The sequence below is a fragment of the Dermochelys coriacea genome, chromosome 13 (assembly GCF_009764565.3).
Source record: "Dermochelys coriacea isolate rDerCor1 chromosome 13, rDerCor1.pri.v4, whole genome shotgun sequence".
NCBI classification, from domain to species: Eukaryota; Metazoa; Chordata; order Testudines; family Dermochelyidae; genus Dermochelys; species Dermochelys coriacea.
Genome location: NC_050080.1, coordinates 8,739,036 through 8,753,087, shown reverse-complemented (window position 1 = coordinate 8,753,087; position 14,052 = coordinate 8,739,036). Strand labels below are relative to the sequence as shown.

Below are 14,052 nucleotides of genomic sequence, written 5' to 3'. Positions count from 1 at the left end.
GTCTACAAGTTCTGCTTGTGCAGTTTGTAAAGTCTGTCAGCCATACCACTCGTGGTCAATCGCAGTATTGCTAATCCCATTCCTTAAAAAATCCTGACTCCGACTCCAAAAATCACATGGTTGGTTTATAAAAATCGCAAGATTTAAAAAAAAAAGTTAGGTGCTTATTTTTTTGTTGCCTTCAGTTTTTCAAGCTTCAAGTACATTTAGGTCATGTTTTAAAGTTGTTATCTGCAACAATGAGTGCCAGAAACATACTGTTTTTTAAATGAAAGCTGAGATTCTCATGTAATAACATAAATCTGGGATCTTGGGCTTTAAGAATACCAACAAATATTGCAAGAGTTATCAACACTGTAGTTAATTGAGCCTGCAGTCTTTGTAAGATCCATCAGCAGAAGGACTCTCACTCAGACAGATTACAAACGCCATTCTTCATTCAAATTCCATGTTGTCTTCTGTTTCACTGAAGAACAAGTATCAGCTTTATAAGACGTAATAATTGTAGGATCAGACTTCAGCAGTCATAAATTGGAATAGCTCCACTTACTTCAACAGAACTATACCAGTTTACTCTTGCTGAGAATCTGGTCCATAGTTTCTCTATAAGTGGGGAAATAAAACAATCTACAGCAATTTTTGTCATTTCAATATTTGTAAATACTTTAAGAATACCTACGGAAAACTGGTATTCAAAAAACTTTAAGATGCTGTTCAGGCTATAAATAAAATTAATATCAATTAAAGCAAAATAACATGAAAACATTTTCTTATTTGGAGATCCTGCATGTGTCTCCATCTAAATGGTCTTGCAACAATATGAAAAAGTGCACAGTAAATATGACTAAGTTTGCAAAAAGTTGCTAAAAGAATTTAGAGCAATACTGCATATGAAAGAAGAACCTGGTCTTGCATAATTGAAGTTAGTTATCCAATAACAGTAAGAGCTAAGATAATTAAATATATGATAATTTAAGTAGGACAGTGCTTACAGCCCCCAGTACAACCAAAGCATATTGATAGCTATTCTTATTGACTGTTGGCTTTTATTAGTACCACAGATAATTGACCACAACTTACAGCTATGTGTATGAAAAAACAAGGTCAGCTTTATCAACTGAGTGACCCTGAACAAGAGTGAGGCTCCATGCTGCTGGAGAGTTGAATGAAATTATGAGTTTCTTTCCTGTATCGTGCAACTGCAAGGGAAAACTGGGAGTTTCTACCCCTCTCACCATCATGAGAGGAGATCAGGAATTCGTAAATTGCCAAGTCAGGAAAGAACTGTGGGATCATCCCCCAAAAGCGTGGGTGCCAGGAAATCACTTTGTGTTGTTTATGCTTAAGAACAGGCTTGGTAATACAAAGCTCTACATTTTTGGTTGTTCACTGAAGAAAACTTGCATTTAGTATATAGGTTGGCTCAGAGGCCCCTATGAAACCTTGTTATCCTTATTTAGGGCCCAATCCAAAACCCACTGAAGTCAGTCGGAGTCTCTGTGTTGACTTCAGTGAGCTTTGGATTGGGCTTTTACAGACCTCTATAAAAGCAAAATCAGCCAAGCAAGCACATAGTGTCCCAGTCACAGTTAGCAATATACTATAAGTATGAATCCCAAAGGTTGAACTCCTAGTGCAGGGATCAAGTCAGCAAATGAACTGGGAAGGGAAGGATGATGGTCACGGTAGTAGGGGTTAGCATGGTGTTTTGGAGAATTTTCCCTCTGAAACTATTGGGTATCTTCAGTCAAGCTCAGGGAAGACAGAAGAAAGAGGATGTGATAGCTGCAGAGGCAGTGCAGAGGCAGGACGAGTGCCCTCATCCCCCTCTTTCCTTTTTACTCTAATTAGGTTTGGTGGGGCTCCCTTTCTCCTTATATAGCGGGCTTACTGAGGGACCTCTTCCTCCATTTCCTCTCTTCCCTTCCCCTTTATGGGGCCTTGTGATACCTCACCACCCTCCCTCCCCATCCAGCTAGCTCCTCTCTCCCACTGCCCATCTGGTGTCAGGGTCCCTGAGTATGTTCTGTCTTTTTAAATCCTAGCAGAGGAGAAAGTCTGTTGGTACTGCTGCTGGGCACAGAGCAGTTGTGTTTGATGCAACAGCAGCATAGAGGAGCTGTCAGTCTCTGTTGGGTTCTCCCAACACCACCTGTTACAAGAGAGGGGTAGCTGATAACCCTCAGGGGAAGCAGGGGTTGAACCTAGTCAGGGAACACCTGAGCTATTGAAGGGCTTGGATACTCCCAGAGTTCTTGATTCAGTTTAGAGGCTGAAGCTGCAGCTGGCATTTGCCAGTCATACTATTAGATTTGCCTCTGTCTTAGGAAAAGCTGGCAGAGCCTTCTAGTCGGAGAGCCTTCACTTCTGAAATTTGTTCCTGCTTGTAGTTCAGCAAAGCCAAGTTTGGTAGTCTTTAGGGACAAGGTTCTAGCTTTATAACAGACAGTATGTGGTATGTTTGGCTGTTTGTAACTCACAGGGGTTTTAATGTTGGGGATTGCGGGGGCGGTATTATTTTTTTTATTTTATGGCCCTTGGTATATAAAATATTTTATATTTTTATTTTTTTTACCCCCTCCTAGGTACCATAACAAGAATCCAGGTAAGGCACTACATTTTTTTATACTCGACGTAAGTTGCCAATAACAGCATCACTCTTCTTGTTGTGATCTATTAGGTCCTAATCATGTGTCTATGCAGCAGTCAGGTCAGAATACGATGCCCACAACCTCTCTGAGTATGACCGTGAGCAGCCACGGAACTGGGCCTGGTTATAGCCATACAGTGCCTGCATCTCAGAACGTGCCAATGCAAGGCCAGGGGTCAATAGGCAATTACGTCTCTCGAACAAATATCAGCATGCAGTCTAACCCAGGTAAGGTTCCCTTCCCTTTCCTTTCCTTTTGGGATTGAAAGGACTTTTCAGTGGCCTCAAAGATGCACAACATGTGAAAATGTGCTGTAAATACTTTCTGTAACTCTGTTCTTGCACGGGAGCAAAGATGCAGAAGAGGTGGTTTTAAACTACCTTTGTGTTCAGTATTTTCTGGACTCAGAATAAGTCAGAATAGCCTCAGCATCACTCTGACTTCCATTCTATTTCTCATGGTCCTCAGCGTGTGGTGGAAGGAATGAATATCCAGAGTGCAGCACTCTGGTCATACTCTGACATATCCCTGATATGTTCTGAGCTGTCAGAGGGGCTGTCATAGAATAGTTATGCCAGCTAAAGAAGCTGCCATGCTGGTGATATTCCTCAGAGGATATTTCCATTCCCATTATAGGCCTTTCACATTGCTGGAGTGGCACAGAGGGGCCAGAGGGCAATGGAGAATCTGTCCCTGTCTCTTAAAAATGTTCACCACTGGGTAATGAATAGCATATCAGATATTAAAGAATTCTTTCAAGGAAGTAATGTGAAATTCAGAAAAAAAATACTGTAACTTCAACTTCAACTTCAATTCTGTAGTCATCAGGCCTATAAATAAGGTAGAAGAGGAAAGAGGAAGTTGGTTAAAAAAAATGGAGCTGAAGATAAGGGTGCAAGTGAAGAAGAACCAATATTTCAGTTTCCTCATACAGGGCCCTTTTCTGTAATCATGTTGCAGAAATGATTTCTGTTATTTATTGAGACCAGATGTATTTTAAAATATCTGACAGAAATATAATGGTATGAATTGATTATGTTATCAGCATATGGGTTCAGATTAGAATGTAGAAAAGTTAAATATACACACTGGGAAAAAGGAAACAATTTCTGTCTTTTTTTTCCTGTCCCCCTCGTGAAGGATTCACTGAATGATGATCTAAATGCAACTTGAAAAGCCTAAATTGGCTGACAATTTTAGTTATTTTAAAAAAAGAGTAGGAAAAGAATTGTGATATCCCTTTAGAAAACAATTTTATCTATGTTCTTTGTAGTCTCCATGATGCACCAGCAAGCGGCAACATCCCACTACAACTCGGCACAAGGAGGGAGCCAGCATTACCAAGGACAGTCCTCAATTGCCATGATGAGTCAGAGCAATCAAGGCAACAGCATGATGGGTCAGCGACCCATGGGCCCTTACAGACCTTCTCAGCAAGGTAAAGTGCATTATTCAGTTCCAGAAAGGTGGCTACCCCACCATTCCTGCTGTCACAGACAAATATACCACAGAAGCCATAATGATTTGGGAATGAGGGACCCCCAGTGAAAGTTGATAAGACAGGAAATGCCAAACAGGATGAAAGGTGCAGGTAGAATGTCAATAAGGTTTTGCTCTAGTTTTATTTTCATAGCTTTCCATTTCTAAAGTTCAGAAATGACTGAGCCTATGGGGCATCATCTGTCTGTATAAAGAAAAAGACCAAGAGTCTGATCCAAAAACCATTAAAGTCAATGAAATTCTTTCAGTTTACTGCAGTGGGCTTTGAATCAGGCCATTAGTTCCAATGTGGTACTGGTCTTAATAAGGAAGAGGTCTCTGCAAATGAGATTTCGGTTATAAATATAGATTTATATAATATAAAGGTGATGGAAGGAACTGTAGGAATATGGGCCTACATTGGACCTAAGTAAATTATGATTTTGAGTTTGAATGTTAGCATGAACAAAAAGCTCAAAGAATAAAAACATGAGAAATAATTGTTTGGGTTAAATTTGTAGTGACCCTAGAAATACCAGCATTATCTTATTTAAGGCTTGGGAAACAGGGAAAGCATGGTTAATTGCAAATCACGTGCAAGGTATAGTCCTGTGACTCCCTCTTCTGTCTTTGCGTAAGGTCCGATAACCGGCAATGACATTACTTGTTTGTTATAGTGTATAAAAAGCAAGGTTCTTTAGTAGTTTTTGTCAGAGCTTTCCTTAACCTCAGGTGTCACGCCAGGATAGGAAGGTACCTCCTGGGCCTGCACCTGTTGTAAGTGTTTTGTAGTGTTGCTAGGGTATAGAATATTAGGGAGTGTATGCTTATATTGATATTTTAGATGTAACCAATACCAAGTGGCCTTTGGATTAACGTTTGTGTGGAAACTGAGTCATGATAAGCCTTAATAAAATTATTAGAAAAATTATTTCCAATAGGCATCAAAGGATAATTGCACCACTGTCAATCTTGACTGAAAACATCTTGGAAAACCATTATATAAAGTGAAGAAACTGCTAGGCCAATTCTGATGTAAAGTGAATTTAAATTATGAAATTTTGGTTTATTTTCTAATTGGATACTCATAGACATTTAATGCTAACTATATTATTAAGCACAGGATTCCTTTGGGTTTTATGCTATTGGGCAACTTGGGCGAGTAGATTAATTTTGTAGGGTTTTTCATGCCCTCTTATGGCAGCTATGCAATTCTAGTATTAAACTATACTTTCATTCTCAGATTTAGCAAAAGCAGTTTTCCTTTCCAATGAGAAAAAACATCTTTGAAACAGTTATGAACATGTAAAACTCAAGTGATTTCTCCCAGAAGAAAACACTATTCACCTCAAGAATATCTAAATAATGATGAATGAATGATCCCTTTGGATTCATGGGCTACTTAAAACACTCTCTCTTTCTCTCTCTTTCCTTTTGGTTTACAGGTTCCTCTCAGCAGTATATGGGGCAGGAGGAGTATTACAGTGAACAGTACAGCCATGGACAAGGTTCATCAGAGCCCATGAACCAGCAATATTATCCAGATGGTAATTTTGCTGAGTAATAGTAACGCTAATATTGATTCAGCAGAGCTTGATGTGGTACTGAATTGTACAACTGCCATATCCAAGAGTTAAAACATTGGAAACCAAATCACCTATAAGATTTATTTCCAACCTGAAATGCCAGCAACTCCTGTTCCCAATACATACGATTCTGTGTACACACGTGCATTGTAGCACCATTACCAGCTGCATCCTGAAAAGAGCAGAAAGCCTACAGGAGAATCTCTGGGATAGGGTATACACTCAGTTTAGCGAGGAGTGCTGCTTCTGACTTGGCAAATGCATTGTCATTTCACCAGCAAGCTATCTACCTCAGATTTGCCCAATTGAGCTCTTTCTTTCTCTTGTCCTAATCTGTGAAGCTATGTGATTTTAAACTCTGTATGTGTGTGTGTGTGTAATTATTTAATTATGTATAAAACATAATAGGTACTCTCTACATTGTGTGTAATACACACACACACACAATTATATAATACATGTGCCAAAACAAACTATGGATCAGATGAACCTTTTTGATTAACCTTGTCCATTTTGTCTCTTTCTTATTGTCTGATTGCAGGTCATGGTGATTATGCATATCAGCAGTCATCCTATACCGAGCAGAGCTATGACAGGTCATTTGAGGACTCCACACAACATTACTATGAAGGAGGTGAGATGATATATTTGCAATCTATGCAAACAAAAGCTCTAAGCTACATAAAGTACCAAGTATACTTAGGAAAAATATGAAAGCTGTTTTATAGCATTTCTGCAGAATTAAAACACTGCTCAGCTGCTAGACTAAAATATTTTCCTAAATTGAACGTTATTCAGACGTGTCTATAAAATAGAATTTAGTTATGTATAGCAACTTTTATATTACATATATCTCAAAACACTATGCACAACATTAGATAATGTTAGTGACTGTGAAGGTTAATGGTTAATAGCTCATACATAAGCCTTGTGTGCACTAGTAAACAACCCATCGCTGACAACAGAACATGTGTAGCTCAACTAGATGCAGTTATAGTGTTAGATATTAGAAACTTTTTTATGTGTGAGGAAATATTAGCGATAATACCACAATTATTTCTTTTCTTAAAAAACATACTGTATGATGTTTTCATTTAACTTTAAATTGAGATATAAGTGGCTCTTAATATATTAACCATTAAGGTCAGAGATCATTGTGGGGGAAATAAACTGAGGTGCTAGAGTTAATGGCTTAAGATTAGGGAACAAATAGTCGCTATAGATGGAAAGTAACAGGTTTCAGAGTAGCAGCTGTGTTAGTCTGTATTTGCAAAAAAGAAAAGGAGTACTTGTGGCACCTTAGAGACTAACAAATTTATTTGAGCATAAGCTTTCGTGAGCTACAGCTCACTTCATTGGATGCATTCGATGAAGTGAGCTGTAGCTCACGAAAGCTTATGCTCAAATAAATTTGTTAGTCTCTAAGGTGCCACAAGTACTCCTTTTCTTTTTTATAGATGGAAACTTTTTCAAATTGAGGGAGGGCATATTGGTCTTTAAGTATTGTGAAAAGCCAGCTGGCCAAAAGCTCAAATGAATGGGGTTTCACACCTGTAACTGAGATCACATGATGGCCCAGTATTTCTTAATTTTCAGACAGCACTAAAATTGGAAGCAGAGCAGATAATGAGGAGCAATAGAAGTAAATATAAAGAAGACCCAACAGCTTATATAATTGGGACTACTGAGATGAGTAAAGGCTGTGGAATGAGGCCTGTTGTTCCTACAAAGTTAACTGGAAGCACTTGAGTTATTACTATTTAATGTATAATTAAATATTCAAATTTAAAATTAGAAAAAGGGAAAAAATACAAAAACTGGCATAGGCTATCAGACTGTTACAAGGTCTTATATTCTCTCTCCTCATTTCCTCCTCCTGTTCTCTTATTTCATTTCCCCCATCCTGACTTATTCCCTTTTTACAGGTCAAGGAAGGTCTTCTCCCTTGAATAACTAATATTTTTTGTTTCATTATGTTTCAAAACAGCAAGTAAACAAATATGTATCAGTTATTCTGGGGAGAAGAGCCTTGCTGGCCAACAGGGAACAAAGAGGGAGGATAAGGAGGAGAGAAATGGTTGTGAGTGAAATGAGTCAAAGGATTTTAACATTAAAAAGAAACCTTACAATTTCATCTTCACCACTATGACACTCACATTTCCTTTGCTTTTTAATATGCTTTTTCTTTCATATAAATGTTGGAGTTAGTCTGTTTAAGATGAAGAGATGGTAGCAGATACTTTTGTTGCAGGCAAATTTTTTAGCACAGGAATCACCTGGAGCAAAGGGATTATAGCAGTTAGAGTAGAAAGATTTGTGTATTCACAGTACAGTTATTGAGAAATTATCATACAGGGAAAGATTTTCAATTAGGCACCTAACTTCCATTGAAAGTTAGTGGGAGTCAAGCACTTAAGTGCCTTTGAGAATCTGTATCACTGTGATTTTGCAAATCAAGCATGAGAAAAACCTGAGTATCACACATCAGTAGTGCTACAGCCTCCTGCACTCTGATTGGCTGAGAAAATTTAAGGTCAGTATAATGAAGTTTATTTTCCTCCTTGATAATAGTGACACTATATTAGTCATTCAGCAAGATTCAATATATTTATTCCAGAAAGGAATGGTAGAATTTTCAGCCAATTTAATGACCCCATTGCCTGAACACTTTGGGGAGCTTAATCACTAGAAACACTTAAATTAAATTACTATGACATCTCATCTGAGGAAACCAACTTTTATGTAGAGACTTTGTTAATTTTTGTTGTTCAAAAATTTGCAAACTGGATTTCCCTTTAAATGTTTTAATAGTTCCAATAAAAAACTGCTGGGTTCCATAACAATGAAATGCCTTATTTTCCTTGGAAATATGAATAAAGGATATTATTATTTATGAACTGAAAGCAAATACAGTGGGAGGGCTTCTTGGGACACCAGCTGTTGTGTCCTGGCACTCTTGTTATCTAGACTCTCTTCGTTTACCTTTGGGACAGTTTTTAATTAGAAAAAGCTATCCATTTCGGGGTAGGCTGGTTATTTGCATGTTCAGTGATATAGATAATAAACAACTCCTTATATCCCATCTGCCCCTACTGTGAGCTCCACAAAAATGGAATTTATGCAGATCTAGGATTCAACAAATTCCAAATTAAAGCCAATGCATTTTGCATGTTTTTGAAAAACAAAATCTTATTCTAAAGAGTAAAACAAATTTAAAATATAATCTATTTGTAGAGCTGTGTTGAAAGTTATGAATATAATTAAATATCTGAATGAAAATAGTAACTACTCTAAGTCATTTCAGGAGGACTCTGTAAAGGTATCTGAAATGAGTTTTCTAAAATATCATTTTAGTTTTTAACCCACTACTCTGTTTTACGATAACCTGTGGAAGTTTGAAAATGAAATGTTTCCTTACTGATTTTCCTTTATTATTAGACTAGTTGCATAGTATAGTATTGCTCATTATGGATCAAGTTCAGCCATAAAATTCTAATATATAACTGCTATTGAAGCATATAGGAATTAGTGTGCATTATAGGGTAGCATTTAGTCCTATGAATGCTGGGTGACTGAATTTATTTTTTTAAAAAGAAAGCATATTTGCTTTAAAACAAAATCATACAGGGCCAAATCATGACTTCTGATATATACATCATGTAAACCCCATTGGCCAAATAAAACTGCTGAGCTTTATAGTTCTCCCAACCTTCTCTGTCCATCCTAAGACTGTAGTAACTGTGTTTATTTAGAATAGGGCTGCTCCAGTGGTGAAAAGTGGGAGCAACAGAGGGATCATATCCCTAAAATTTACATATGTGAGCGTGAGGGGTTGTTGGGGATTCTTCAGTTCAGTGAGTCTTAGTTCCACTCCTTAGCTAACAGACCCATTTTGGAGCTGTGAGCCAGATGTCTTCATAAGAATGACCATACTGGGTCAGACCAAAGTTCTATCTAGCCCAGTATCGTGCCTCCCAACAGCGGCCAATGCTAGGTGCCCCAGAGGGAATGAACAGAACAGGTAATCATCAAGTGATCCATCCCCTGTCACCCTTTCCCAGCTTCTGGCAAACAGAGGCTAGGGATACCATCCCTGTCCATCCTGGCTAAACCACTGATGGACCTATCCTCCATGAACTTATCTAGTTCTTTTTAGAACCTGTTATAATCTTGGCCTTCACAACATCTTCTGCCAAGAAGTTCCACAGGTTGACTGTACATTGTGTGAAAAAATGCTTCCTTTGTTTGTTTTAAATCTGCTGCTTATTAATTTCATTTGGTGACCCCTAGTTCTTGTGTTATGAGAAGGAGTAAATAACACTTCCTTACTTTCTCCACACCAGTCATGATTTTATAGACCGCTATCATATCCCCCCTTAGTTGTCTCTTTTCCAAGATGAAAAGTTCCAGTTTTATTAATCTCTCCTCGTATGGCAGCCATTCCATACCCATAATCAGCCATGTGACCCATTGGATTATCCACAAATGATTGCCAGTCATTTAGCCAAGGAGAGTCTTTCTCCCCTTTCCTTGCTGTGTCTAATTGCCATGTGTTGCATTTGGGCTGGGTGGAATCATAAGATTCATCCCAGGGAAGGGTAGGATCTTTCTTTTCAGAATCTATATCATTGTTAACATCTGCCTGCACAGTAGGCAGGTCACACAGCTCTGGTGGGCTGTGTGTTGTGGAGACTTAGGGTATGTGTACCCTGCAATGTAAGCCCAGGGTTTGAACTCAGACTCAAACCTTACCCTCCTTCCATCTACACGCAAACCACAGTAATCCAGAGCTTGGACCCAGGACTCCACGGGGATGGAGGGTCCGACCCTGAGTCAAGCCAGGACCCAGGGTTCAAGCCTATTGCTTTGCAGTGTATAAGCAGCCCCACTGGACTCATGCTCAGGTAGTCCACCAAAAGTATCCCACTGACCTACTTTCTTTGTTCTTTGGACAGTCAAGTTTGCTGCAGTCAAGTTTTCCCACACATCACTATGAACAAACGGCTAAAGCAGCCACATTTTGGGAGGGCACTAGGAAGTCTGCAATACGGATGGTTGCATTCGGGCCTGCATAATACAATGTAGACAATAGACCCCATGTTTGGCCCCAGGGTTCAACAATGAGTTACAAATTAGTGTAGACGCTCAAATGAGTGTACATTAAACCCATGATCTTCTCATTCGAATTCTACTAACCCTGGGCTTACATTGCAGTGTGGGTCAGGGTTTTCCTGTGGAGAATTGGTTGGTGAAGCCCCTGTAACTTAAAAATAAAAAAGGCAGGTCAAATTTTGGGCCACACAACTTTTACAGTGTCGCTTTTAAATTAATTATAAATTCCAAAATTAGCCTTTGTATAATGAATAATTCTGTATAGGACTTCCTTTTGAGGAACAAGTAACTGCCTCTGGCAACTCTACAATGTCCAGCATATTTTGAGTTAATTATATTATGAGAGTTGGAATTCACCTGTGCATGATTTATTATCACCTGCCGCCTATTGACAGCACTCAGGAAAGGATAGAAAAGGCTGCAAAACAGAAAGTAAATTCAGCATGTTATTACTAGGTGAATTAGACACATTCATCTCCAAAAGAAAACAGTGAGAAAAACAGAGTGGCAAAAAAACCCATAAAATATACTTTAAACTGAAGTCAATTAATCTTCCAACATTCCAAGCTACAACAATTTTAATGTATGTATTAAAATAAAATAAAATAAAATAAAATAAACCTGGTAACCAGTGTCAGAATTCAACACAGTACTGAAGGTAAGTGATCCCTGCAATCTAAAATACATATCATTTCTGAAAATCTGTCTTACAAAAACACATATGAAGATAGAACATGAAGTAAATTTCTTTATTATTTTAAGTGATGGAAGTTTCACCATTGTGCACTAATTAATTCAAACCAGAGTGGTTTTGCCTTAACTTTTATTATGTTTTATTTTCCTTAAAAGTCAACATGCCTGATTCTTGTTTGCCTCACACCTTGTGTAGTTCTTTATACCTGTATGAAATGGCTGATAAATGCTACTATTCTGATTGGGTAACATTTTACACCGACTTTACATCAGTGTAATGACTATACCAGCTGTGAAGGAGTGAAGAATCAGGTCCAACGTTTTGGTCACACAGAACGTTCATGTGGTAATGTTTCCTTTTCAACCCACTTGCTTTTTGTAGATTACCACAAACTAGAGGAAAACCAAAATATCAACTTAATGGAAAATAAAACTTAGTGAATTAAGAATAAACCTTTGCAGTTCAAATAGGCTGGTGTATATTGGGGAAATTTTGATCACCCAGAAATTTAAAAGTCAGTTTTCTTAAAGAATGCTAGATAAGAGTATCCAAATAAATACATGAATATGACTGTGTACAAACTGTAGGATGTAAATTTGAATAGATAGGGATGGCCAAACTTACTGACCAGAGCTGCATACTACAGTCTTCAGAAATTTGAGAGCCAGGGCATGCCTGCCGGAGCTTCAGACTGCAGCCCTTCAGTGGGGTGGTGGGGCTGGGACTTCTGCCATGTGGGGTCTGGGGGTCTTGGAGCTTCAGCCTCGCCGGGCTTGCCTGCCGGAGCTTGGGACTTCAGCCCCATTCCTGCTGAAGCCCCGAGCCCTGGCAGGTGCCTCCCGTGGGGCTGAAACCCCTAGACCCCTGCTCTCTGCTGGGCAGAAGCTCCTAGCCCCATCACCCCATCCAAGGGCTGAAGCCCCAAGCTACCCCAATCAGTCTGGTAAGCAGAGAATGGGGGGGACATGGGGGGCTCCGAAACCTGCATTTTAACTGTAAAAGAGCTGCATGAGGCTCACAAGCCGCGGTTTGGCCACCCCTGGAATAGACTTTACTTGGTCTTTATGTGTTATCATAGGAAAAATACATAATTAGGTGTGTATATTTTTCTTAATTTATAATGTGTTGGAAACAAAGTTATTGTGCTCTTTTAAAATGTATATTTTATTTTAAAATTTTTGATTAAAAGAGAGCTGATGTTTAAAATGTAAGAGGAAAAGGGAGCAACGGGGGGGGGGAGAAGGGAGAACATGCATGTAGATTTCTTAAAGAAAACTTTTTTCATACACCAAACAAAAACACAGCCTCTTCAAATATACTAAAAATAACCAGAGGAATAATCTCCTCTTCACTGATTGGTGGAAGTCTCTTTTTTAAAGGAATACCCTTTTCAGGGTTCATATCAAGGAACCTCATTCAGTATTTTCAGTGTGATCAACAGCTATATTGGGACAGCTGCTGAGTCTGTACATAAACTATATCAATCTTCCCCTTTCTAGGAAATTCCCAGTATAGCCAGCCGCAGGCAGGATACCAACAGGGAGCTGCGCAACAGCAAACATATTCACAGCAACAGTACCCAAATCAGCAAAGCTATCCAGGACAACAACCTGGATATGGTGAGGAAGTCTTCTTTAGCATGTCTTGTGTTTGCAATCCCTGGTATAAATTTGTCCATTCTGTACCTAGGAACAAACAGATAAATTGTCTATCTCCCTTTGTAGCTCAAGGCACCAGCTTTAACTTATAACAACTTGTAACAAATGAAATTTTGGGGCCATTCTACTCACAAAATGATGATGCTCTCCACTACCAGGTAGAGAATCCAGGCTTGATAGTTGGTCATGGTCTCTCTACTCAGATTAGGGTACTATAGAAGCAGCACTTTCGGTCCCTCAAAGGAAGAGAGCATTTCATATTGCTGATCAGCAAGTAATGGTGTTCATGGTCTCCAAGAACAATGGTCTGGACATGCTCAGCCACAGGATGGTGGCCACATCACAGGGCTTTGAGACTGGCATATAAAACAATAAATAATAGAAATATCCTTAGGATTTGAGAACGGATGTGAATGACCACTTGTGGGGAAAAGAAGCTTTGATTTGCCTGACTGGCATTTACAAGGTACATTACTGCAGAGTATTGCTGACCCTGGCAGCATTATAGGTATAAGAAGTATCTTTTTAATCATCTGTATCCTAGTAAAATAAAAGGCAAACTATAAAAAATTGTTAAAACTACTAGACTGACTTTAACTTAAGCACTTCAGTCCTCAGAAATTTTGCCCTTATTTTCTAGTTTTTACCTAGCTTTTTTCAATGGTTTGGGGCACCAGTTGCTGGCAATCTTCTGTGCTGTGACCCAGGAGTAGAAATGCATTTCATTCAATTTGTACAAACTTATTTATAAACTATGTGACTAAAATGAAAACGAGGAATGTAATCTGAACCTAGGTCCATCAAAACAGGGACTCAGGATTTAGGGATGGTCCAAGTACTATCCTCCAGAACAAGGATTGCTAGTGCACATA

The 14,052-nt window shown here is 38.7% G+C and overlaps 1 protein-coding gene and 1 long non-coding RNA gene across 2 annotated transcripts in view; one reads left to right on the top strand and one right to left on the bottom strand.

Annotated features, from left to right (window-relative positions):
• Nucleotides 1-14,052, bottom strand: part of LOC119842419 — a 32,482-nt gene that overhangs the window by 9,966 nt on the left and 8,464 nt on the right. Inside the window, exons 3-5 of the long non-coding RNA XR_006275471.1 lie at nucleotides 13,133-13,207; nucleotides 11,186-11,246; nucleotides 7,844-7,992 (exon numbers count right to left, since the gene is read on the bottom strand). This is a non-coding gene — a long non-coding RNA (uncharacterized LOC119842419). The remainder of the gene's footprint in view (nucleotides 1-7,843; nucleotides 7,993-11,185; nucleotides 11,247-13,132; nucleotides 13,208-14,052) is intronic.
• Nucleotides 1-14,052, top strand: part of SS18L1 (SS18L1 subunit of BAF chromatin remodeling complex) — a 34,901-nt gene that overhangs the window by 13,644 nt on the left and 7,205 nt on the right. Inside the window, exons 5-9 of the mRNA XM_038370530.2 lie at nucleotides 2,681-2,878; nucleotides 3,925-4,089; nucleotides 5,576-5,677; nucleotides 6,258-6,350; nucleotides 13,022-13,141. Coding sequence (XP_038226458.1) covers nucleotides 2,681-2,878; nucleotides 3,925-4,089; nucleotides 5,576-5,677; nucleotides 6,258-6,350; nucleotides 13,022-13,141 — 678 coding nt within the window. The remainder of the gene's footprint in view (nucleotides 1-2,680; nucleotides 2,879-3,924; nucleotides 4,090-5,575; nucleotides 5,678-6,257; nucleotides 6,351-13,021; nucleotides 13,142-14,052) is intronic.